The sequence below is a fragment of the Panthera tigris genome, chromosome E1, assembly GCF_018350195.1.
Source record: "Panthera tigris isolate Pti1 chromosome E1, P.tigris_Pti1_mat1.1, whole genome shotgun sequence".
Lineage (NCBI taxonomy): Eukaryota > Metazoa > Chordata > Mammalia > Carnivora > Felidae > Panthera > Panthera tigris.
Window position 1 is genome coordinate 23,626,556 of NC_056673.1, and position 24,784 is coordinate 23,651,339.

General features: G+C 41.0%; 2 protein-coding genes across 4 annotated transcripts in view; one reads left to right on the forward strand and one right to left on the reverse strand.

Moving 5' to 3' along the window:
- Window positions 1-24,784, forward strand: part of ACACA (acetyl-CoA carboxylase alpha) — a 277,071-nt gene that overhangs the window by 16,263 nt on the left and 236,024 nt on the right. Inside the window, exon 1 of one of the 3 annotated variants that reach the window (XM_042967664.1) lies at window positions 23,870-23,982. The exons of the other annotated variants lie outside the window; for them this stretch is intronic. The gene's annotated coding sequence lies outside the window, so the exon portion shown is untranslated. Of the gene's footprint in view, window positions 1-23,869; window positions 23,983-24,784 lie in introns of those variants that run through there. 3 annotated transcript variants of the gene reach the window in all.
- Window positions 1,554-15,203, reverse strand: CE1H17orf78 (chromosome E1 C17orf78 homolog). The gene is given in 7 exon segments (XM_042967171.1): window positions 1,554-2,391; window positions 4,479-4,534; window positions 5,605-5,734; window positions 6,177-6,295; window positions 7,284-7,433; window positions 13,081-13,162; window positions 15,147-15,203. Coding segments are annotated over 7 exon segments (672 nt in total). The 3' UTR covers window positions 1,554-2,313.

Below are 24,784 nucleotides of genomic sequence, written 5' to 3' on the forward strand. Positions count from 1 at the left end.
GTTAAAAATCGTGCTGGCTTGTTACTTCCCAGAGGAATAATTGGCATTCCTTAGAAACAGTGTTTTATTGAGTCTAACTGAGCCTCTAGTGGTAACAGGGAGAACCATGCCTTGCTGTGAAAGGATCTACAGACTAAAATTCACATCCCAGAGTCCATGTGAGAGTTCTCCCTTCCCTTCTGTCTCTCCCATCTCTCAGTTGTTTTTTTTTAATTTTTAAATGTTTATTTATTTTTGAGAGAAAAACAGAGTGTGAGTGGGGGAGGGGCAGAGAGAGAGGGAGACACAGGATCCAAAGCAGGTTTCAGGCTTTGAGCTGTCTGCACAGAGCCTGATGTGGGGGCTCGAACTCATGAGCTGTGAGATCATGACCTGAGCCAAAGTCGGACACTCAACCAACTGAGGAGCCACCTTGGCACCCCACCCACCATCTCTCAGTTTTTAAAGATCTCTGCTGGTAATTGGGATTCAAAACTGTTAACTAATTAGGGAGTCAGAAAATCCTCAGAGGAACCTTGCGTTGTTGGAGGAAACCAGTTGTTCCCAAAGCAAAATAAACCATTTTTATTCCATCAGCGAATTTTTTTTAAGTTTATTTATTAGAGAGTGAGAGCTTGAGTGGGGGAGGGGCAGATTGAGGGAGAGAGAGAGAATCCCAAGCAGACCCCACACTGTCAACACAGAGCCTGATATCTGGCTGACCAGGGTAAGATCATGACCTGAGCCAAAACCCAGAGTTGGACGCTTAACCTACTGAGCCACTCAGGCGCCCTCCCTCAGTGAATTTCTATAAAGTCAGTACAGATGTTACCCAATTATACTCTTGCAGAAGAGTTAAGAAGGGTAAACTTTGCTACAGTTTTTGCCTCCTGGGGAACCTCGTGTTTCTGGGTTAAAGGATATTCTGCCGTGGGTGAGTCTGGGAAGGGTGAAGATGAATGTAGGCATCCGTCCTAGACCAAAAGCTTCTCAAGTATAGAATATTTTTTTAATCGTCCTTCCTGGTGGTGTGGGGAAGGAGCAAGCTTCCCCTCCCCTGCCCCCTACCATCTCATGGTTAGACGGAGCCACAGATGGCAGGATAAACTGGAGGCGATGTTATGAATCAGTGGTGGGATGCAAATAACATACTCACTTATCCAAACAGCAGCCCCAGTGCTGTCTACCTACTGTATTTGCAAAACTTTCATTTTCCATGCTTTGTATCTGTTCCATCTCTTCCAGGATCCGCTTGAATCTCAAATCAGGGCTCAGGACAAGATATTTTCCCTTGTTGGTATTGTTTTGAGAATCACTTTTTTGGACGGTACTTGAAGTGAAAGAAGGATACAATTTGTGTGTGGTTTTTACCAGAGAACTAAGAAAACAGAATTAACTTAGAAACACAGGTACATTTCACCAAAGTGAAATGGAATGGTTTCAAGACACTTATAATAAAAGCAAAACAACAGTTTATCCCTCCTGGTGTTCCTTTTTTTTTTTTTTTTTAACCTGTTCCCTTTAATATCAGCTGGTCCTGCTTCCTCGCCAGACTCTTACTTGAGCAGGTCAGACTTTCTCAGAGGCTTTGTAAGAAAGATCATCATAGTTGTCTTGCTCTGGAATCCTTGTTCAAAATATACACAGCTCACCATTACATGTAGGGTGTAATGTCAGGCCCACTTGGAAGAGTTGTGGATTATCAGGAAACCTCACATGTGTCCTATTTGTTTGCAGTCCCTGAGCCCCTTGGGGATGACTTAGAAGGAGGACTTCTGGAATGCTCAGGGTTATACTCCCCTCACCAGTGTGTGGATAGCTACATGTGGTGGCAGAGGTTAAGGCATAACCCTATGAACATCAGCTTGGGAACACAGGAACCCCCCACCCTAAGCTGGTTGAGAGCCAGTGAGCATGAAATGAACTGTGAGGTTAACAGAGGAGTTAGTGAACTGTACCACACTAGTGGCTGCTTTGCCTGCTTCCTTGGAGGCTATGTTTAAACCTTTTGTCAAAGAGAGCAATGGGTCCATTCATAGTGCTCAGAGGGAAGACTTTTTGTTCTCATTGGATGGGATGAAAAGATACCCATTTTTGGTGGATGGACAGAGTGAATCTCAGAGGCTTGTAACTAAGTCAGTAGCAATGGCATGAGAGTAAGTCTGACTGCTAAGCCCAGGCTCCTTCTTCATTGGTCTGGCATTGCTGTTTGCTTGTAATGTCCTCACTGAAGATACGAGTGTAAAATTCAGAAGAACCTGCCGACATTGGTTAATAATAGGGAGAAGTCAGTGTAGTATCCTCCATTCAATGTGTGAAGCAGAGAAGAACTTTTCAGAAGTATGTCTCATGGATGACAGTGATCCCTGCAGCTCTCTTTGGACTTGATGACTTGGGAGCATCTCATCCAACCTAGAGATTGAAAGGAAATATGAGAGATAAAGAAGGATGCAAATGGGTATTTCTTCATGTACCAACAAAGAGATGGCTTAATACAAAACCCCATTTAATTCCAAGTACACATCATTTTCCCTTTTTGTTAGCCAGTAATTCTACGAAAAGTTACTGTATTTACACTGAGAAAGTATCAGCAAGGTGCACTTATGCATGAGAACCTACAATTGGTTGGGCCCTATAAGCCTCTAGCAAAGAGCCCATCCACCCCTTGCTTAACCTGTTTGCCTTGAATGGAAAAGGCCCTGAGTGTGGATCTACTTTGGATCCCAGATGTACAGGGATTCTACTTCATTTCTTGAATCAGACCCACAAAATCTCACTGTTTGAAAAGAGACAGATCTGAGTCTCTGTGGACCAAATATTTTTTACTAATCCCATTCTATTCTTGGTATATCTGATTCCATGTCCCATCTGATTTTCTGTGTACTTTCTAGATGCTTAGCTATTATGAATATAGACTATGAGCCTCTTAAATGTAGGGAACTTGGCACATAGAAGGCTTTCAGTAAATTTTGGTATAGGACTAAAAGACTCAGATTTTAGTTCTGTTTCTACCAGCTGTGTGTCACATAAACCTCTTTGAGCCTGAGTTTAAGTATCAATAAAATGTTGACACCTACTCTATCACAGTTTTTGTGAGGCTCAAATGAGGTAATGTCTATAAAATTGCTTATTCTTTTTATTAATTCCTTTATCATTTAGTAGCTTATTTTGTTGATGAGAGAAATTCAATCCATGTTGCTACTGCATGGTTATCTCTAACTCTGGACTAGACTTTTGATTACCGTTCAGGCCTATATCTTCCAGTGCTTAATAGAAATGATAATGCAGATTAAATAACTGAATATACGTCATCTGATTAAATCATACTAATTTACATTAGCTCATCATCCAAGATTAGCAGAAACAGAATTATAGAAAATATTAACCTACACCAGAGCTGACAAGTAAGTTGGCATTGGGTACCTGAAGCACTGTGATAAGAAATATTCTGATACCAGGGTGCCTGGGTGGCTTGTTCGGTTGAGCGTCCGACTTTGGTTCAGGTCATGATCTCACAGTTCGTGAGTTCGAGCTCCGTGTCGGGCACTGTGCTGACAGCTCAGAGCCTGGAGCCTGCTTTGGATTCTGTGTCTCCCTTTCTCTCTCTGCCCCTCCCCTGCTCACGCTCTGTCTCTCTCAAAAATGAATAAACTTAAAAATTTTTTTAAAAATATTCTGATAGCATGCCTAGGTGAAAAGAGTGTTGTGCTGGAATTTTATTTATTTATTTTTTAATGTTTTATTTATTTTTGAGAGACAGACTCTGAGCATGAGCAGGAGAGGAGCAGAGAGAGAGATGGAGACAGAATCTAAAGCAGATTCCAGGCTCTGAGCTGTCAGCACAGAGTCCGATGTGGAGCTCGAACCATGAGGTTATGACCTGAGCCAAAGTCAGATGGTCAATTGACTGAGCCACCCAGGAGCCCCTGCTGTACTTGAATTTTAAAGATTGAGATATAATTTACACATAACATTGTGTAAGTTTGTGTACAACATGTTGACTGCATACCTTTATATACTGCAATATGATTACCATTGTAACAGTTCTATTATGTTATATAATTATTGGTTCTTTTTGTGGTAAGGACATTTAAGATCTAGTCTCTTTGCAATTTTGAAGTATATAATACATTATTGTTGACTGTAATCACTATGCTATGTGTTAGATCTCCAGAACTTATTCAGCTTCTAGTACACTGTGCTGGATTATTTGTTTAAAGTTTTAAAATTTATTTTGAGAGAAAGTGAGCAGGGCAGAGGCAGAGAGAGAGAGAGAGAGAGAGAGAGAATGAATGAGCATGGAGCCTGACACAGGGCTCGATCTCACAAACTGTGAGATCATGACCTGACCTTAAATCAAGAGTTGGATGCTTAACTGACTGAGCCACCCTGGCGCCCCCATCTTTAATTTTAAAAGTATCAGAGACCTCATCTTAGCAAGGATTGTGGATGTTGTAGAGAAGACACACATCACTGTCTAGAATTGAAAGGCTGAGTACACTTCTGTCAGGGAAACTGGCTTTAAAGCAGCCATGCTGAAACAGTGGTGTTGTGTCTGTTTTAGACCCCAGAGGGCAATATGAGCTTATGATGCTGTCAGGAAACCCAAGGGCTGGGAGGAAAGAAGCTGCTTTGCTAAGTATTCAAACTTTGCGGTGCGGTGGTTCCTAAACTTTGTTGTATATATGAGTGTTATCTAGGAGCAGGGATGGATACGTATGCTGTGGGTTCTGAACTCATAAAATTTGAGGGTACCCTTTTTAAAGAAAAAGAATACAAATTTTAAAAATACAAAGTTAGATACAAGCTTTATACAAGTCCCATGGGGCCTGAAGTTTAAGCTTCATTAATTTCACAGTAAATCCACTTCTACTTAGGGAGCTTGTTAAAAATCTTAAAAGTAAAGGGGCGCCTGGGTGGTTCAGTCAGTTGAGTGTCTGACTTTGGCTCAGGTCATGATCTCACGGCTCATGAGTTCAAGTCCCATGTCAAGCTCTGTGCTGACAGCCTGGAGCCTGCTTCGGATTCTGTGTCTCCCTCTGTCTCTGCCTCTCTCTTGCTCTCTGTGTCTCTCTGTCTCAAAAATAAATAAACATTAAAAAATATATTTTAAAAAATCTTAAAAGTAAGATTCCTGGCCCCACTCTAGACATTCTGATTGATTGTAGCTGAGGCTCAGAAATAATGTATTTTCAATAAGTACCCTATTTTGTTATGGCTGGGCTGATGTCTGTTTTTTTTTTTTTAATTTTTTTTTTAACATTTGTTTATTTTTGAGAATCAGAGACAGAGCATGAGCATGGGAGGGGCAGAGAGAGAGAGGGAGACACAGAATTCTAAGCAGGCTCCAGGCTTTGAACTGTCAGCACAGAGCCTGACATGGTACTCGAACTCACAGACTGTGAGATCATGACCTGAGCCAAAGCTGAACGCTTAACTGACTGAGCCACCCAGGTGCCCATGGCTGGGCTGATGTTAAGAAAACAAAACAGTAGTACAAATACCTACCTATTTCCTGACACATAAAAGAATTAGCAACATTTGCTTCATAACTGAAACAACTTCCTGTCTCCCAGCATGTGTATATTAACCTCATTTTTTCCCAGCAAAAGACGTAAACCCTACAGAGACCACTTTCCTTCTTGGGTTGAAATTCAAGATGGGATTCAGCTGCCTCAGGTTCCTGGCCTTCCTTCCTTTGCCTTCTGCACAACCTCTGGCATTGGCATAGCTCTCTGGCTCCTCGGCATTGACCCTGAAGGGAGAAAATGATGTTAATTTCAGGTGGCTTGTATGCATTTGGTTATCTTCCAAACCTCCTGTCAGGGCATTTAAAGAAAATCATCTTTTTTAAAGAAAATATTCAGTCCCATTGGATCTTTCCTCCTGAGAGAATGTCCAAATACAACAGAGGAAAGGAACTCAAATTTAGCAAGCACCTCCTATGTGCCAGGTGCCTTTCACACAGGATCTTAATTAAAAATGCCATGAGAGGCTAATATCACTAGTCCCATTTTACAGATGAGCCAAATGACATTGGAGAAGTCAAGCAACTTTCTTAAAGCCACTCAGCCTAGTGAGTGTGAGTGGCAGGTCTACTCCAAAGTCCATGCTTTTTTCATTATGCCAACCTGCCTTTGGAACAGAAAAAGTCTTTATAGATCAAGTCCAGGGACTCCATACATCAACAAACTTACAGGGCATGGGACTTCAAAAATGGCAAACACTATAATGGCGACTCCACTAAACAACAGGGTAACAGCAATCAGAAATTTGATCACAGTACTCCATTTCTGCCTCTTCTCTAGATTCTCCTCTATGTCTAAAAGGAGAGAGACGAGTAGAAGAGGGAGAAGAGAGAACCTGAGAGAGGGAAGTGATTGACCCTCTGACTTGAAGGTCTTCTGGCTCCTCAGATTACTAGGCCCAGCCTGATTCAGAGGCAATAGACTGGATTTCCAGTTCAGACTCAAGAGTCAGGAGTGGGGTGGGCATCATGGGTGCTGCTCTAACCTTCTTTTCAGCCTCTTCGCAATAAGTCACCTTCTCTGGGATTTGAGATTTGTCATAACCAAGTAGGAATGATTCTTGGCATTGCTTTCAGGGAAGGAAGAGGGGTGGGTTCACAGCAGTTCTGAACTTGTCTTTCAACAACTCCCTCTCAGGGTCTCTCCCCTTGTGCTTGACCGACGCACTGTGTGTGATTAGAAAATCACCTTTCCCATGCTCCTCTTGGCTTTAGTAAGGGATGAGGAGGAACAAAGGTGAATTGGCATTGCTTTTGGGTCAAAAGGCAAACTTGGGGCAAGTGGTTCATATGCATTGTTATTATTAATGTTATATTTACGTTTCTCCTGTTGGAACTGGGATGTAACCTAACCTGAAATCTACAGAATTTGTGTCATGGCCAATTTAGGGAGAGCCATTTCCTAAAAACAGTGCAGATGAAAATATGCTCTTGGTTGTTGTCCTCACTGTAATGATGCTTAGTGTTTAAATGTTGTCTGCCTGTACATGCAATTGCTGGAATCACCTACCACACAAATACAATTCATTCTGTCCCTAAATCTGGCTGCAGGCTCACTTGTGTGGAAGTAAAAGCTTATTAATGGTGTCAAACTATTTCTGGGATCTTCTTTATAGAGAAGGTGGTTTTTTTCCATAAGAAATCGAGTGATTTTTCTAGTGTAAACTCCATGTAACTTCTCAACCCCCCAAAAAATCCTAGAAGACCCAAACTTATGTTGGGGCTAAAAATGTTTCTTTTCCTTTCTGTTCTTGTCTCACCCCTACTTATTCTGTACCTTGTTTCAAAGGGCTAGAAAAATCATCAATATTTGTAGTTTTCTCTCCTTCTTTATTCCCAGGAGTTATGGAGGTGGTGGTGGGAAAAGTCTCTGATGCAGTCCCCATCACTTCATAGACCTTACATTGGGATGTCCCTGGTAAACAAGCTATAAAACAAGAAAGAAGCAATGAAAAGACAACCAAGAAAACGTCATCCTGCCTTTGCTGTACCTGACAAAACCTTATCTCTACCCAGCTGATACTAAACTTCTAATGTGGCCCCATTGATCTGTCCATAGGTTTAGGGTGTGGACACAAAATATGCCAAGAATAAATGAGGACAGAGATACTAGTAAGAGATACAGAGTAAATCCCCATGAGGCTTTGACTAACATAGGATTGGAGTGAGGGAGTAGACCATACCTTGTTTATCATTCTTCAGCCTGTAATAATAACGATGGAGGGTGTAACACTGTTGAAATTTTTCTCCTTTTTTTTTTTTTAATTTTTTTTAACATTTATTTTTGAGACAGAGAGAGAGAGAGCATGAACAGGGGAGGGTCAGAGAAAGAGGGAGACACAGAATCCGAAACAGGCTCCAGGCTCTGAGCTGTCAGCACAGAGCCCGACGCAGGGCTCGAACCCACGGACCGCGAGATCATGACCCAAGCCGAAGTCAGACGCTCAACCGACTGAGCCACCCAGGCGCCCCTGAAAGTTTTCTCCTTTAAAAAAGTTGGCTCCAAAGTCCAAGGGATGATGTGAAATACCATAATTTGCCTTAATGACTGCTGCAAGTCTGTCTGACTAGAGTCTAAGTCAACTACTTTGAGAGCAGTTTGGGGAAAGCAGAGAGAACTGGAGGAAGGAAAGACCACCCAGCTTCATGCACTCCTCAATTTCATTCTTTCAGAAAGCAAATATTTTTAAATGCTATCTATTCTGTACCAGGGCTGCTTCAGTACTTTGGCTATATCAGTTGGATGCATTGGAGCAAGGGAACAAGCAACGGGGAGGGAAGGTTGAGGGGAGACTGGGAAACAGATGACAATAAATACAGTAAACTTTATGGTATGTTAGAAGGGAGTAAGTGCTACTAAAAAGAAAAAAGGCATAGCAAGGTAAGGGAGCAGTCTGGGGGTGTGAGTGGGCAGTGGCTGGGCAACCTGTGATACAGGCTGGTTTCGTTGAAAAAATAAGAAGTAAGCCAAGACTTACAGGAGGTGAGGGATTGGCTAAGCACAGGCCTAGGAAAGCAGTGACCTAGGGGGAGTGATGTGGGCCCTGAGGCAGAATGAGTGTGTCTGACATATTATAGTTTTAGAGTAAAAACAAGGAGGCCAGTGAGATTGGAATGGAATGAGTACAGAGCACTGTAGTAGGGGACGAAATTTCTAAAGGAAATGGGCCTATATCAGGAGACTTGGAGGCTAGTTTAAGGACTTTGGTTTTTATTCAGATTGAATGGGGATCCATCGCAAGGTTTTGAGCAGAGGAGTGATGGTTGAGTTTGTTTTTAAAAGGATCACTAGACTGCTATGTTAGACTATAGGAGGCAAGGGTCAAAGCAGAGTAACCTGTTAGGAAGCTATTGCAGAAATCCAAATGAAAGACGATGGTGACTTAAACCAGCTGTGGAAGTGTTGAGACATGTATGGATTCTGGCTGTTGTCTGGTACTAACTTCACTTGGCTCCAGAATTGACCTACTCCAATTCATACACTGGTTCGTTCCTATTTCATTTTTAATGGTGTCTTATCACTGCTTATTAAATTAAGGTCTGTAAGTCCTACTTGACTTTTCTAAATTACTTTCCCAAGTCTTGATTAAGTCCATGTGAAAATGATAGTTGTTGACTTCAGAAGCCAGTGGCCAGAGTACTGGGCACTGCACATGAAATTACAAAGGAAGGAATAGTCCCTGATTTCACTTTAATCAGGAAGACAGTGTTGGCAAAGATAGGCAGAGATGGAGAGCAAACAGGTTCAAAAGGAAAAACGAAATTATATGAAGTATTTTCAGCACGGTGCCAGTCAGTTCTCCGAAGTGATAACGTGTTCATGAGACAGAGGAGATGGAAGATAAACAAATCTCACTTTGGACAAGTCACATAAGTGCTCCATGTTTTGGTTTCCTTTCTCTGTAAGATGGTTATAATAAAGTAATTCTTGGTCTACCTATTTCACGGGGTAATGTGAAGATCAGAAACAAAAATGAGGAAGCGTGTGTGAAAACACTTTGCAAACTTTGTGATATTATGACTGAAAGAGAAGGAAAAACCTAGTGATCCTCTAGTAGAACTATGCCCTCTAGCCACAGGGATAGATTTGTATTTCAATATGGCATGTCTTCCTACCTCCTTGGAGTCCCTGTTTCAGAGTCTACTTAAATTAGCTTCATCTGTCAGTGTATTTTCAGTTCTGCCTAAGTTTTGAAATTAACGTCCATCTATGTTGGCAGTTCTTGTAGGTCTCATCTGTTAGGTAATTGAGCATTTAGGTGGAGGACATCTGTAAATCCAAGCACTCCATTCCCAGTGATGCTGGAGTTGCAGTATTACTTTTTCTTTAGCTAAGGATATTTGAGCAAGAATGCCCCTTTAAGGGCATACAAACTCCAAATGTATGAAATGGATAATTTAGGAGATGAGATGATGCTTTACTTTATCATAAAAGAATTTATGTTAAATAGGGAACATTAGGTATATATATTTAAATGGAAATCTCTCTTGGAGATTTTTCTGTAATAATATAAAGAGCTTATTTGGCAGGCCTTACATAATTCTGTTGAGTTTGTGCTTCAGACCTGAACCTCCCTTTTTATATCTAGAAATTATATCATCTGGCCAAATCTATTCTACAGCTGTAGAAACTAAGCACTGGGAGAAATTAAGTAACTTGTCAGAAATGATCATTAATAACAGAATAAACACTCATTTGGTGATATTCCTTCTATACCCCAGTGTCACATGGGGTAAACAATCATTAGGAGTTAGTTCACACTAATCAAATTCCAAAGAGCCAATCGATATACTAAATCTGTATACTACAGTTTAAAAAAACTTACATAGGAGAGGTGCTTGGGTGGCTCAGTTGGTTAAGTGTCTGACTCTTGGTTTCGGCTCAGGTCATGATCTCAGTGTCATGAGATCCAGCCTCCATTGGGCTCCTCACTGAGCATGGAGCCTGCTTAAGATTCTCTCTCTCCTTCTGCCCCTACCCTGCACTTGTGCACGCCTACTCTCTCTAAAAAATGATAATAATAAAGTAAAATTTTAAAAATTACATAGGAGAATGTATCCATTAAATGATCAGGTAGGATTTTTCTCTTCTAGGTACCCTGTTCTAAATATATAGGTTCTTTTGAAATCTAATTAGAATTTTTTGACTAATACAGAATCTGAGCAATAAGAACTAGATGGTGTAAATTATCAGTGATAAAGACCTAATGAGTCATCTTTCTCCACCAGAAAGAAATTTTAGAATATTTGTAATAGAGGATCTTTTCCTTGGCCAAATTCCATAAACAGTAATAAATAGTCTTCTTCTTAAATTTTTCTACGTTCCATGTTGAACCACGTCTTCTGACGACTAACTGTTGTAGTACATTCTCATCCTTACAGTTTCAAATTCCTATTTTGTTCTGTGCACATGTTCACAAACTGTCTTCTGATTGTTTCTGGGACAGCTTTCTGTGCAGACTGATGTCAACCATAGTGTTGTAATTTTAGAGGGCATCTCTTTTATGACCTTGTATATTTGACCATTTATTTAATTTTTTTTTAAATACTTATTTATTTTTGAGACAGAGACAGAGCATGAACAGGGGAGGGCCAGAGAGAGAGGGAGACACAGAATCTGAAACAGGCTCCAGGCTCTGAGCCGTCAGCAGAGAGCCCGACGTGGGGCTCGAACTCACGGACTGTGAGATCATGACCTGAGCCGAAGTCGGACGCTTAACCAACTGAGCCACCCAGGCGCCCCTTAATTTTTATTTCTACCCTACTTGGAGTCTGACATCCTGCCATTCAATGTAAGTTTAAATTCAGAATAGGCAGTTTCACATTTTTAAATGAGTGTTATTTCACAAGTCCATTCATAAGTTGGTTGTTTGGAATTCATCATTGTTCCATAGAAATGTGTTGTGAATAACAGTTAGGTCTGCAAACTAATCCATAAACATCCATTTAATCTCTTTGACTGACTCACATAGTGCAGGGTATTAGCTTAAATTCTGCATTCAGGAAGCAATCACCATGCCATGAAGGAAGGAGGAAGAAACATACCCAGGGAAAATTTTTGAATTACATCAGGTTGATCTCTGGCGTCCCTCCACCCCCTTAATCTCCCAGGTTTCCTTGTCCCAAATTTCTAAGAAATAGTTCCCTTAATTGCCTGAGTCCTACAATGCACACTATATCCAAATAAAATCCACCCTGTAGAGAGGGCTCTAGACTCCAGAATGACTTAAATTCACTATTATTGATACCTGCCATTGACTTAAGGGGGCGTGTCAACTGTTAGGAGGAAAACAATCTGGTTGAATTACTTTACATGAATATCAAGTGACCAAAACCCCCAAACACTATCAGAATCTTTAAAAAAATTTTTTTTAATGTTTATTTTTGAGAGGGAGAGACAGAGACAGAATGTAAGTGGGGTAGGGGCAGATAGAGAGGGAGACACAGAATTTGAAGCAGGTTCCAGGCTCTGAGCTGTTAGCACAGAGCCCGACACAGGGCTTGAACTCACAGACTACGAGATCATGACCTGAGCTGAAGTTGGACGATTAACCAACTGAGCTAGAATCTTTTAACTTTTTAATAAGAGGGTTCCCCCCCACCCCCCCCCCCGCCACATTGTTACCATATGAACTTAGAAAGCACAATCAGGGGAATGAAAACATTTATGTCATGTGAGGATGTATAATTTACAGTACCTAGGCCACATCCCAAGAATCCACTTATTTGCCAATCTCTAGTTCTCTAAACAGATTGTAGTTTTTAAAGTTTTTTTTTCCCATTATTCTACCTGGGAACCCTCAGTTTCTCTAAAAGTGTCAAGTTTTATTTTTCCAGCAGTGCAACAGTAGCATTGAGGGGATTGCCTATATGTAAAGGGAAACTGCCAAAACCATAAACTACTTGACAGACAGAAAGAATGGGTAGGGGAAGGAAAGGAGGGGAGAGCAGAGAAACTTAAGGCTGATGTCAAGAACCATTACCCAGCAGTTGAGAGGGAACAGGCGTTCTCACAGTGTGGGTAGAAATGCAAAATGGAGTGACTGCTATGGAGGGTAATTTAGTAATAGCTATCAAACTTTTTTTGAAAGCTTATTTACTTATTTTGAGAGAGAGAGAGCTAGCGATCAGGGAGGGGCAGAGAGAGAGGGAGAGAGAATCTCAAGCAGGCTCCACACTATCAGCACTTTTCACTGTAAATCTGTGCAGTTTAAGTATTTTATGGTCTGCATTCAATATAAATTAAATTCAAATAACCATTCTCAAAAGAAGACCTATCGGGGCGCCTGGGTGGCTCAGTCGATTGAGTGTCTGACAGCTCATGGGTTTGAGCCCAGCGTCAGTCTCTGTGTTGACAGCTCAGAGCCTGGAGCCTGCTTCAGATTCTGTGTCTCTCTCTCTCTTCCTGCCCGTACCCTGCTTGCACTCTGTCTCTTTCAAAAATAAAACATTAAATTTTTTAAAAAAATAAGATATTTAAGATCTGGGCTGGGAATAGGGGAGATGGGCCTCTTTTAAAGGTACAGAGTATCTGGAATGACAAAATGATTTTTCAGAAAGGGCCCATTCGCTACCTTGCATTAGTACATCCCTTCTCACATCCTTTGGGAAGAGCCCAGGCAGCTGTTCCACATGGCAGCTGCTATCTTTGAGTTCGCCGGGGGGTGGGGGGTGGGGCGGGAGGGGAAGAAACAAAAAAAAGGTCAGGATTTACAATTTACTGGGTACTCTTTAGAATTACAAGTATTGGAGAGGGAGATGCAAAAGAATACAGTTCCTTCTCATATAACTTGCAATTGGTGAGATCAAACACTATCAAAAAAGATTTTAGGGGCATCTTGGTGGCTCAGTTGGTTAAGTGTCTGACTTTGGCTCAGGTCACGGTCTCGCGGTTTGTGAGTTCGAGCCCCACATCAGGCTCTGTGCTGACAGCTCGGAGCCTGGAGCTTGGTTTGGATTCTGTGTCTCCCTCTCTCTCTGCCCCTCCCCTGCTCGCTCGCTCACTCTCTCAAAAAATAAACATAAAAGATTTTAACAATATACAAGTAGGAGTTAGCCTAGCTCAAAGAAAACTGAGTACCAATCCATTACATTTAGGGGGAAGAAAAGGTAAAATTGATTTAAATGAAATTAATAAGCTAATGAAAAGACTAATCAACCCATTCCTTCAAGCGCTGCTTATCTCTTCTCCTTGCTCTGCCCTCTTATATTAAAATATTTTTTAATTTCATTTATTTATTTGGAGAGAGACAGAGCACAAGCAGGGGAAGGGCAGAGAGAGGGAAGGAGAAAGAATCCGAAGCTGGCTCCACCTGTCAGCACAGAGCCCGACGTGGGGTCGATCTCACAAACTATGAGGTTATGACCCAAGCCAAAATCAAAAGTCAGACGTTTAACTGAATCACCCAGGAGCCCCTGCTTTCTTATATTAAAACTCTTGAGGGACGCCTGGGTGGCTCAGTCAATTGAGCATCCGACTCTTGAATTTGGCTTCAGTCATGATCCCAGGGTTGTGAGATCAAGTGCCACATCTTGCTCCTCACTGAACATGGAGCCTGCTTAAGATTGTCTCTCTCTCTCCTGCTCTGCGCCTCTCTCCTGGCCTCAAAAAAACAAAACAAAACAAAAACAAACAAAACAACAAAACCAACAAAACCCAAACCCTTTTGGAAGTTTATTAAAGGTAACTTTGAACAAGGTATCTCTTCAGGTTTCCATGAAACCATATAGGTCATAGTTTATGCTTTTGGCACATAACTCACAAGGTATAGTGAGTTTTCTTCATCTGTTAAATGTACTGAACTGCACTTTGAATGCTACATCTTGACTGTTTGGCCTTAACTCTGATTAGGTAATTTCAGAGATGAAATGTTTGGACACTTTGAAAAAAACCATGTTTTAAATAAACAGTTATCAGAGAGCAGCAAATGGTACCATTCCACCCTCCCACCCTTACTCGGACCTTTCCTATCCTAAGAGCATCCCCAACTGTTTGGATGTACCACCTTAGAAAAAGAAAGACAGCATCTTATAAGGGTTATGAATTTGGGAGTCTTAGGTGTTGATAATACTGAAACTGTGACAGCACCCTCCAGTAAAGAAAGCCATCTATCACTGAGAGGACTTTCAATGTTAGTTACATGAATAAGACAGAAGGATGCATCACATTCTCTAAAGACTTCTCACCATGAAACAACTATCTGAGTTAAATAAGTTACAGTCCTGCCTAGAAGAAAGAGAATACGGGGGATGACCGTAAAATATCACCTACTGAATAGTGGCTTTATTTCTATCTGGTAGAATGGACCCGCAAACACATTCTAGGGCTCTCTGGATTTTCTTAGATACGAGGTTACAGAAATGCTTTTCTTTCTTTCTTTCTTTCTTTCTTTCTTTCTTTCTTTCTTTCTTTCTTTCTTTCTTTCTTTTAGAGTTTATTTATTTTGAGAGAGACAGAGTGAGTGGGGGAGGGGCAGAGAGAGAGAGAGGAGAGAGAGGGAAACAGAGGATCCAAGGCTGGCTCAACACTGACAGCAGTGAGCCCAATGCGGGGCTCGAACCCACGAACTGCAAGATTATGACCTGAGCTGAAGTTGGACACACTCAACTGACTGATCCACCCAGGCTCCCTGTTCTTACCTTTCTTGCTAACATCACAGAATATAATGATTAGGCTGAAAACCAAGATGGTATCCATGTTAGCTTGAGCACATGCTTCTTAAATAGCCCCTTAGTTTTCAGGCTAGGTGCTCTTACTGCCCTGGAACCAAGTTTGACCCTGGGAGAGTCTGGTTCCACCCTAACTATTTTGCCCCATTCCCTAAGACCTAGTAATAGAGGTGATTGGAGAGAGGACCAAATGTGCCTGTTAATGATTGACTCAAAAAGTCTTCCTCTGACTTCACTGCTGGTGCCAACATAAGGAACTGTAATTACCTAGAGGTTTCCCTAGAATGAAGGACATAAACACTCAGTAATAAGGTTTGCAAACGCTTGCAGATGGACACATAGACATTCACGTGCATGCTCACTGACACAGGCTTACAGATTTATACACTGACATTAAGAGATGTAGAGATTTATATTAAGCAAGGTGATTTCAAGAATAGAGCAGGAAACTAGGACTGAATGAGTTAGTGAATTATATGGGAGAGAGCACTGGACTAGGAATTGATGGAATTGGGTTTTAGCGTAAGCCCTGTTATTAACTATGTCACCTTGAGAAACTTGCTTGAGTTCTCTAAATCTCAGTTTTCTCCTCTATAACTAGAGAATTCCAAACAAATAATCCCTAGAATTTATTCAGTTACATGCATAAACTCGCATTAGCACAAACATACCTACCGAGTTTTTCACATTTTCACACCCCTGAATAGTGAAGTGAGTATAGGTAGACCACATTGCACCATGACTGTTGCATTGAGAGGTGGTGAGGAAGTGCTAAGAACACTGGGAGAGTGATTCTGTCTGAAGTTTGGGAAGGCTTTCCTAGACAGATGACTGTTGTTGAAGATTTTTCTTTTTTTTTTTTTTTTAAGTTTTATTTATTTGGGAGGGGGGGCAGAGAGAGAGAGAGAATCCCAAGCAGGCCCTATGCTGTCAGCACAGAGCCTGACATGGGGCTTGAGCTCATGAACTGTGAGGTCATGACCTGAGCTGAGATCAAGAGTCAGACGCTCAACTGACTGAGCCACCCAGGTGCCCCTGAAAATTTTTCTAAAATTGTGTCTTTTAGCAAAGAGTATATCTATATATATATATATATAGATATATATCTATATATCTATATATATATATATATCTAGTATACTCTGTAGACTTTGTGATAGCATAGATAGGTGGATCATACAACAGAAGTGAAGATCTACTCAGATCCTCTGCCTAAGTCAAGAGTCTTTGCAGTCTTTCTACTCACTGTAAATTTAATTGATTGAAGCCAACATAGGTTGGACTATGTGTAAGAAGGTCCTGGAGCCTGACACTCTGATAATGGTGTGAAGGGAGCTTGAGTCAAGGGACTTTCCATGAGGGAGTTCATGAGATCCAAGGCAAATCAGAATTTAGATATTACCCTGTTTCCTGGCATTTTAATTCAGGTTGAAATCTGGCTGAATTTAGCTCAAGGGAAATCTTGATGGGGAAACAGAATGGAAAGAGGTGTCACCAAAGGATAGCATGTTGCCTGAAATGTGGAAGAAGTGCTGAGCTTTCAACCATGGTGCCTTTCACTTGTTTATTCAACAAGTGCTGTGGCCAGCCACTATTCTAGCAGTGAGCCAGACCAAGTCTGTGTTCACATGAAATGATGGGAAGCAGACTATAAACACAGTTGAAAACAAACTAGTGCAGAGGGCTAATGATAATATACAAATGCAAATACAATATAATTAGAGGTTGTGATAGTTGTGAAGTAGCAAACAGGTGATAAGGTGAAGAACTACTAGAAGAGGTTACATTTAGAGTGGTCAGGGCGGACTTCCCTGAGGAGGTGACATCTGAGCTGAGAAAATCGAGAGGGTAGATGGCATAGAAGCCAATAAAGGAGAGTCTTTCAAGGAAGGAATCAGCTGGTCAAATGCTGTGTTGAGGTTGTGTATAATAAAGACCATATCGGTGGATTTGACAATTTTGTGACAGCACTTGCAGCAGAGTGGCGGAAGCAGGAAAGGGCTGAGAGGGAATCGGAGGTGAAAACGTGTATGTAACTTTTTTGAGATGTTTTGCTATGTAAAGGAGCAGAGAGGCCACTGAGTGGAGGGAACATAAGTGCCTCAGATCTTTATTGTTCCAGAGCAACACTGGAACCTAGAGCATTACTTTTTTCCCTGCTGCAGTTGCCGGATTCTCTTAGCAGAGGGCAGGTGGGTAGGGAGAATAAAGGGGCTCCATTGCCTTCCGTGAGTTTCATGATTTTTGCTTACTATTACCTTAACATGATTACCTGATCCTCTGCTCCCTTTTGGTATTAGACACTCTCCCTGCACTGCCCCCCACCGTCTGTCTATTTGAAGTATTCTATAGATTCATTCTTTCCTAGATCCACATTAGATGCCAGTGCTGCCCCCTTGGAGCAGCGGTAGGAAAATATCTAGGGCTCGCTATTGTCATTCTGTGTCACAAGGTGGCAGAAGAGCTCACTCTTCCCAGAGGAAACCTCGTGCTTGGACAAAGATAAAGTGGAAGAGTTTTCTTTTACCGGTTTTTAGACCCTTCCCTTTTTCTTTTGTGTCTCAAAGGCCCAAAAGTCATCCTGCATGTTGGTGTGGCTATACCGTGGGATACAGAGAAGCAAGAGAGCTGTATTAACAAGGCAAAATACCTGGGTCCCTTTCTGTACTACTAGATACTTTGAGTGGTTTTCAAAGTGTCTGGAGTATATGTGGAGGAGAGGATAATCTCTCTTGATCTCCTTTCCCTACAACAAAGATTTCTAATTTAGGAGGGAAAGAAAGCTGTAACATAGGTAAGTTATCTTTTTTTTCCCCGTTTCTTCTTCTTCTTTTTTTTTATTATAGTATAAGATTTGAAAGTAAGAATAGTATGAAAGCTCTCTTTACAGAGAGGGGGCATTTGAAAGTAAATGCTCTAGGTAAGTTTTCTGATGTGTGCAGGTAAGAGATGTGATTCTGGAAAATAATGGGAAACTAGAACTGGATGGATCAAACGGTGGGTCTGTGGAAGGAGCATTTGTCAAGAAGCCAAGAGGTTTACTAAGTTCTAGATTAGGGTCTGTAATTTACTGAATCACTGTAAGTCACTTAACTTCTCTGGCCTCTGTTTCAGTTTCTTGAGATGGTTAGACAAGATGATTTTGAAACCTCTTACAGCTCTAAAATTACTATTTTAATGCCATGCTCTGCTTCTCTTTCTTTTAAAGGTGCATGCTTTTGTTTGGTTGGTTTGGTTTATTTTAAATTCTTTTATTGTGGAATGTATCATACATATAGAAGAGTATATAGAAAATAAGTGTAATTTTAATTAATAACAACAGTAATAACAATGAGGACAGCATATAGCCATCGCCCAAATTAAGAAATTAAACATTGCCAGTGTCTTAGAAACTGTTTATTTTCTGATCCCACTCATTTCCCTCCTCCCAATCATTTTTCCAAGGTTTTTAAAAGCTGTCAACTGTATGTGTATCACTAAAAATATACTTTTTTTGCCTGCTTTTGAAGTTATATAAATGGATTCATTCTTTATGTATTTTAAGGTATACTTTTTATTATGTATAACACAAAATGGATATACCTCTCTTCGTGTCATCTCTCAGTCATTACCCACCTTCAGAGTAACCATTATTCAGATTTTTACCACCACAAATGAGTTTTGCCTATTTTTGAACTTTATATAACCAGAAACATACTCTTTTGTGTCTGGCTTTTTTTTGCTCAACATTATGTTTTTTTTAATTTTAAAGTTTATTTATTTATTTTGAGAGAGAGCGAGAGAGTGAGCATGAGCAGGGAAGGGGCAGAGACAGAGAATTCAAAGTAGGCTCCACACTGTCAGCAGAGAGCCAGACGTGGGGCACGAACTCACCAGCCCTGAGATCATGACCTGAACTGAAATCAAGAGTTGGTCACTTAACCGACTGAGCCTCCCAGGCATCCTGCTCAACATTATGTTTGTAAAATTCATCCATATTTCATTGTAGAATTGTTTGTTTATTCTCATTATTTTATAATATTCCACTGTATTAATATACCACAATTTATGTATCCATTCTACTGCCGAGAGACCTGGGGTTCCCAGTTTTTTACTATAATGAACGATGAACATGGGCACATATGAAAGTTTCTCTGGTGGCTCAGTCTGACTTCAGCTCAGGTCAGAATCTCACCATTCATGAGTTGGAGCCTCGTGTGGAGCTCTATGCTGACAGCTCAGAGTCTGGAGCCTGCTTTGGATTCTGTGTCCCCCTCTCTCTCTGGACCTCCCCCGCTTGCACTCTGTCTCTCTGTCTCTCAAAAATAAACATTAAAAAAAAAATAAAAAAAGAAGAAAGTTTCTCTGGAGTTTAAATTCAGAAATGGAAGGTGGGTTATAGGGTAGACAGGATATGTTCAGCTTTACTAATTAATGCCAAATTGTTTTCTAAGAGGTTGTTCCCATTTACACTTCTGTCTGCAGTACATGAATGTTCCTGTTGTTCCACATCCTTGCCAAAGAGGCCAAAGAGGCTTTTCAGTGTGGTACAACCATGGGACTCAGAGTACCAGCCTTCCATTGGTTTTCAGAAGCCCAGGCCAGTCACTTCTCCTGTTTGCTTGCTCCCTCCAAATCAGGGTAAAGGATTCAGATTATCCCTAGGTCTCTGATCACATGCTCTATTACACTGGGATATTGGCCTCGGGTGAGTGGGGTGGTGAATTTAATAACATAAAAATTCCTGAATTAAGTGAACATCTGTAGGATATTTTGTTCTTGTACCGAGCACTCATAGGATATAGAAGGGGGCACAGAAGGAAGAAGGGAAGCGATATTTTCAGTGTGCTTGTTATGTTCCAAGCTCTGTGTTGGAAACTTTACATTTTGGTTATAACATTTAATCCAAAACACAACCTTACAAGGTAGCTCTGATACCTCAGTTTTATAGACAAGGAAACTGTGGCTCAGAAAAGGGGTCATTTGCTCAAGGTCACAGAGCTAATTAGTGACAGAGTCAGGATTGAAAGCCTGGTCTATCTGATTAAAGAGCTCAAATTCTGCAATACAACACAGAGAAGGCAAAGTCCCTGCTGCTCTTGAGGTATTTTGGCTTAGATTGCCAGTTCCAAGAATCAGTTCTTCTCATTTCTGCTTGCCTGTATTGACCCTCAAAATTATGGTATTCAATTGATTATGGCCAACTCATTCATTGATTTAAACTGTATTTTATTTTCATTCATTTTTGCTTTCCCTTATCTTTCATTTTGCTGTACACATGAGCACAGCAGATCCACTGATGAACAAGATTTGTGTTGGGGACATGGCCTTCTACCTGCTGGTCTAATGTGTTGACCAGAGGTGAGAGTGAAAAAAGACAGGAAGATTGTGAAATCTTCTGGTCCAAGTTATGATATGAGAAAACTTTAAGACTGAAGAAAAGGATGAAAGGAAATTGAATGATGGCTCACTTTTCCTTCAAAATAGAGGCTCAGTAAAATTTACTAATGTATTATATATCATGTTGCATATATAATAATAATGGAGAGTGAGGGTATCTGGGGTAGATAAGCAGAGATCTAAACATGTAGCAGGAAAAAGCTTAGTCTGATATATAAGGAGTAATGTAGACACTGGAGAAGTCTGAAGAGAAAGTGAGGACAAGAGTAGAAAGTAAACTCACCAGGAACATTTTTATTGATTTGCTGGAGAATGAGTTCAGAGATGAGAAGATAATAAAGCTGATCAATATAAAATGTCAAAATCCCAGCATTGGGCAAGACCTAAATGAACCATCTTGTCCATTTTTCTGCCTCTAGGTAAAAGGGCCCTTTAAACTTTCTTTAGCTGTTGAGTTGTGAGCTATGTTGACTTAGGTTTAAAAAAGAAAAGATATTGGAGGTGTCATGGAAGAAGGAGCTAAGGTTAGGTAACTACCAAATATGGATAGAGACTAGGTGTTCAGGACTAGATGACAAGGAGGGAGGAACAACTGAAATGCCTTTTGAAAACCCATGTACCCATGTGAAAACCCAAGTGTCCATGTGAAAACATCGTGGTGAATCTCTACTATGAACTATGTTCTTTGTTGTGTAATCCTACCTTTCATCATCAGAAGCAGACTTATAAAGTGGCTTCCCTGAGGACATTTTCTGACTTCATGGTGTGAAGTTCCCTCAGGCTCTTAAGTCTGGATGAACCTGAATGGCTGACCAGAACAAAGAAGTGTAGTGTTCCTTAGTGTTCAGATAAGGCTTTTATGCCTTTTTCCCTTATCTCACAACTGGAGCCACAATTCTGGTCAAGGCACCGACTTTCTTGATGAAGTCTGTCCATCTATAAAAAAGCCAAGTACCTTACTGGAGTCTTTGCCTCCCAGAGGTGACATGAAGACGGATAAGCAGACAGCTGGAACAAAGTGGCCTCTCAGGTACAGAGCTAATCTTTATTTCAGTCAGTGAAGTACTTACTAATATTTATAACCTACACCTACTCTAAGAGCTATAGAGGGGAGTACCAAACTATAAGAAATGCTCTCTGCCTTTAAGATTATTAAAATTCAGTCGGAGAGCTAAAACCAATATACACATAGAAAATTATAGCCAAATAAGTGCTGAACCAGGTGGTCGTGACCAGACTGGTACAGGAATTCAGAGGAGAGATCAGTGGAAGCTGGAGAAGTAAAAGAGATCTTACAGAATATGGGACTTCCAAGGAATAGAAAGATTCAGAAAATAGGAGGTAGGAAGGATGACGTCAGCCAAGGTAAGAATAGATATGGCAGTCTGGGGCACCTGGGTGGCTCAGTTCATTAAGCATCCAACTTCATGATCTCACAGTTTGTGAGTTCCAGCCCCGCATCGGGCTCTATGCTGACAGCTCAGAGTCTGGAGCCTGCTTTGGATTCTGTATCTCCCTCTCTTCTCTGCCCCTCCATCACTCATGCTCTGTCTCTCTCACTCTCTAAAATAAAAAACATTAAAAACAATTAAAGGGGCACCTGGGTGGCTCAGTTGGTTAAGCTTCTGACTTCAGCTCAGGTCATGATCTCATGGCTCATAAGTTTGAGCCCGCTCTGTGCTGACAGCTCAGAGCCTGTAGCCTCCTTCTGATTCTGTGTCTCCCTCTCTCTCTGCCTCTCTCCCACTTGTGCTCTGTCTCTCTCTCAAAAATAAATAAACATTTAAAATATTAAAAAAAAAAAAGAATAGGTATGGCAAGAACTAGAAGCCAGGTTAGAGAATACATTATATAACGGAGGTCAGTGGGAAATAATATCTCAGTGTTTCCTCTATCCTCTGTTCTAAAAGTTGATCACTGACCTTGCTACTTAAGGAATTTGGAACCGTGGCCAACCACCAGAACAGGTGGGCTCTTCACTGTTCAGTTTCCCATTAAGGCACTTTCTTTCCTCCCTTGGTTTAACTCTGGCCTGACCTGATAGACTTTCCTGTCTTAGAAGTGCAGGTGTAGGAGGCATTGCTATTTAACAGAGACACTGGCAGCAGAGGGGAACAATAATGATAAGCCCTAAACTATTATTCTCAAACTTCAGGTTGAGTAATTACTAATTTTTAAAAAAGTCTTCATTTTTAAAAAAATAATTTTAAAAATAATTTTTTAAATATTTTTGTGAGAGAGCGCGCAGGCCCGCATGTGTGGGGGAGGGGCAGAGGGAGAGGGAGACACAGAACCCGAAGCAGTCTCCAGGCTCTGAGCTCTCAGCACAGGTGTTCAGGACTGGATAACAAAGCACTCCATGAATTTTTTTTTGAGTGTTTATTTATCTTTGAGAAAAAGAGACAAAGCATGAGCAGAGGAGGAGCAGAAAGAGAGAGGGAGACAGAATCCGAAGCAGGTTCCAGGCTCCAAACCATCAGCACAGAGCCTAATACAGGGCTCAAACCCACAAACCACAAGATCAGGACATGAGCGGAAGTCAGATGCTCAAACGGAACAGAGTGGCCTCTGAGCTACCCAGGCACCTTGGGAATCTGAAGTTTAACAAGCATCTAGTGATTCTATTTCATGCGGTCAGTGGAACATTGAGAAACACTGCCCTAAACTGAAATAGAATTGAAAATAAAGTGCCAAAATGCCTTGGACATTGACACACCTACTGTTTATATATTTCAAGGCTTACTCGTTTTATATAATGTTTATTTATTTATTTTTGAGGCAGAGAGAGTACAAGTGGGGGAGTGACAGAGGGAGAAGGAGAGAATCTTAAGCAGGCTCCATACTGTCAGTGTGGCACCATACGTGGGGGTCCCAAACTCTGAGATCATTACCTGAGTTGAAATCAAGAGTCAGAAGCTTCACTAACTGAGCCACTCTGGTGCCCCAAGTCTTACTCATTTTTGAGAATTTATCCTCTCCCATCTATGGCTCTTATAAAATTCACATGGCTATCATCTAAGGAGCAAGACATAGACACTGTTTTCGTGTTTAGTTTTGTCTTCCTAACTAGACTGTATCACCTTAAAGACAGGAACTGCTTAGAGTTTTCTTACTTTCCCCAGAGTAGGAAGAGAGACCATCTTTAAGGCTGGAAGGTAGCTGGAATGCTCAAGATAAGTCCCTGATACCTTTATGTAACCTTCCTGAAAGACCTGGAAGCCATTTGACACTTGGGAGCTATTAGTTTTCTAGGGCTGCCATAATAAAGTATCACCAACTGGGTGGCTTAAACAACAGAAATTTATTTCTTCACAGTTCTGAAGGCTATTAAGTCCAAGATCAAGGTGTCTGCAGGTTTGGTCTCTTCTGAGGCTTCTCTCTTTGGCTTGTAGATAGCCATCTTCTCCAGCATAAAAGCCACAATTCTGGTAAGTGCTTCATCAATTGTGATTCACAGATGGTTTTCTCTCTGTCCGTGTGTCCTAATCTCTTTTTCTTTTCAAAGATTTTATTTTTAAGTAATCTCTACACCCAGCGTGGGGCTTGAACCCACAAACCTGAGATCAGATCAAGAATCACATACTCCGGGGCGCCTGGGTGGCTCAGTCGGTTAAGCGTCTGACTTCGGCTCAGGTCATTATCTCGCAGTCTGGGAGTTCGAGCCCTGCGTCGGGCTCTGTGCTGACAGCTCAGAGCCTGGAGCCTGTTTCAGATTCTGTGTCTCCCTCTCTCTGACCCTCCCCCATTTATGCTCTGTCTCTCTCTGTCTCAAAAATAAATAAAGGTTAAAAAAAAATTAAAAAAAAAAAAAAAAGAATCACATACTCCATTAAGGAATCTATCCCTGAAATCATTGTTGCACTATATGCTAACTAACTTGGATTTAAGTTAAAAAAAAAAAAGAAAAAAAAAGAAAGAAAAAAAAAAGAATCGCATACTCTACCGACTGAGCTAGCCAGGCACCACTCCTTTCCTCATAAAGACAAAAGTCATTTGGAATTAGGGCTCACCCTAATGACCCCATTTAAAAATTTAATTTCCTCTTTAAAGACCCTATTCCCAATACTCACATTTTGAGGTACTGGGGGTTAGAATTTCAACATACGAATTTTGGAACACAATTTAGCCCATTATAGCTGTCTAGTTTCAGCTTCTAGAAATATGCCACTCCATTCACTCTCTTCTCTTCCACCTGTTAGTCTTGTATAGTAAGTTCTCTCTCCACCCTTT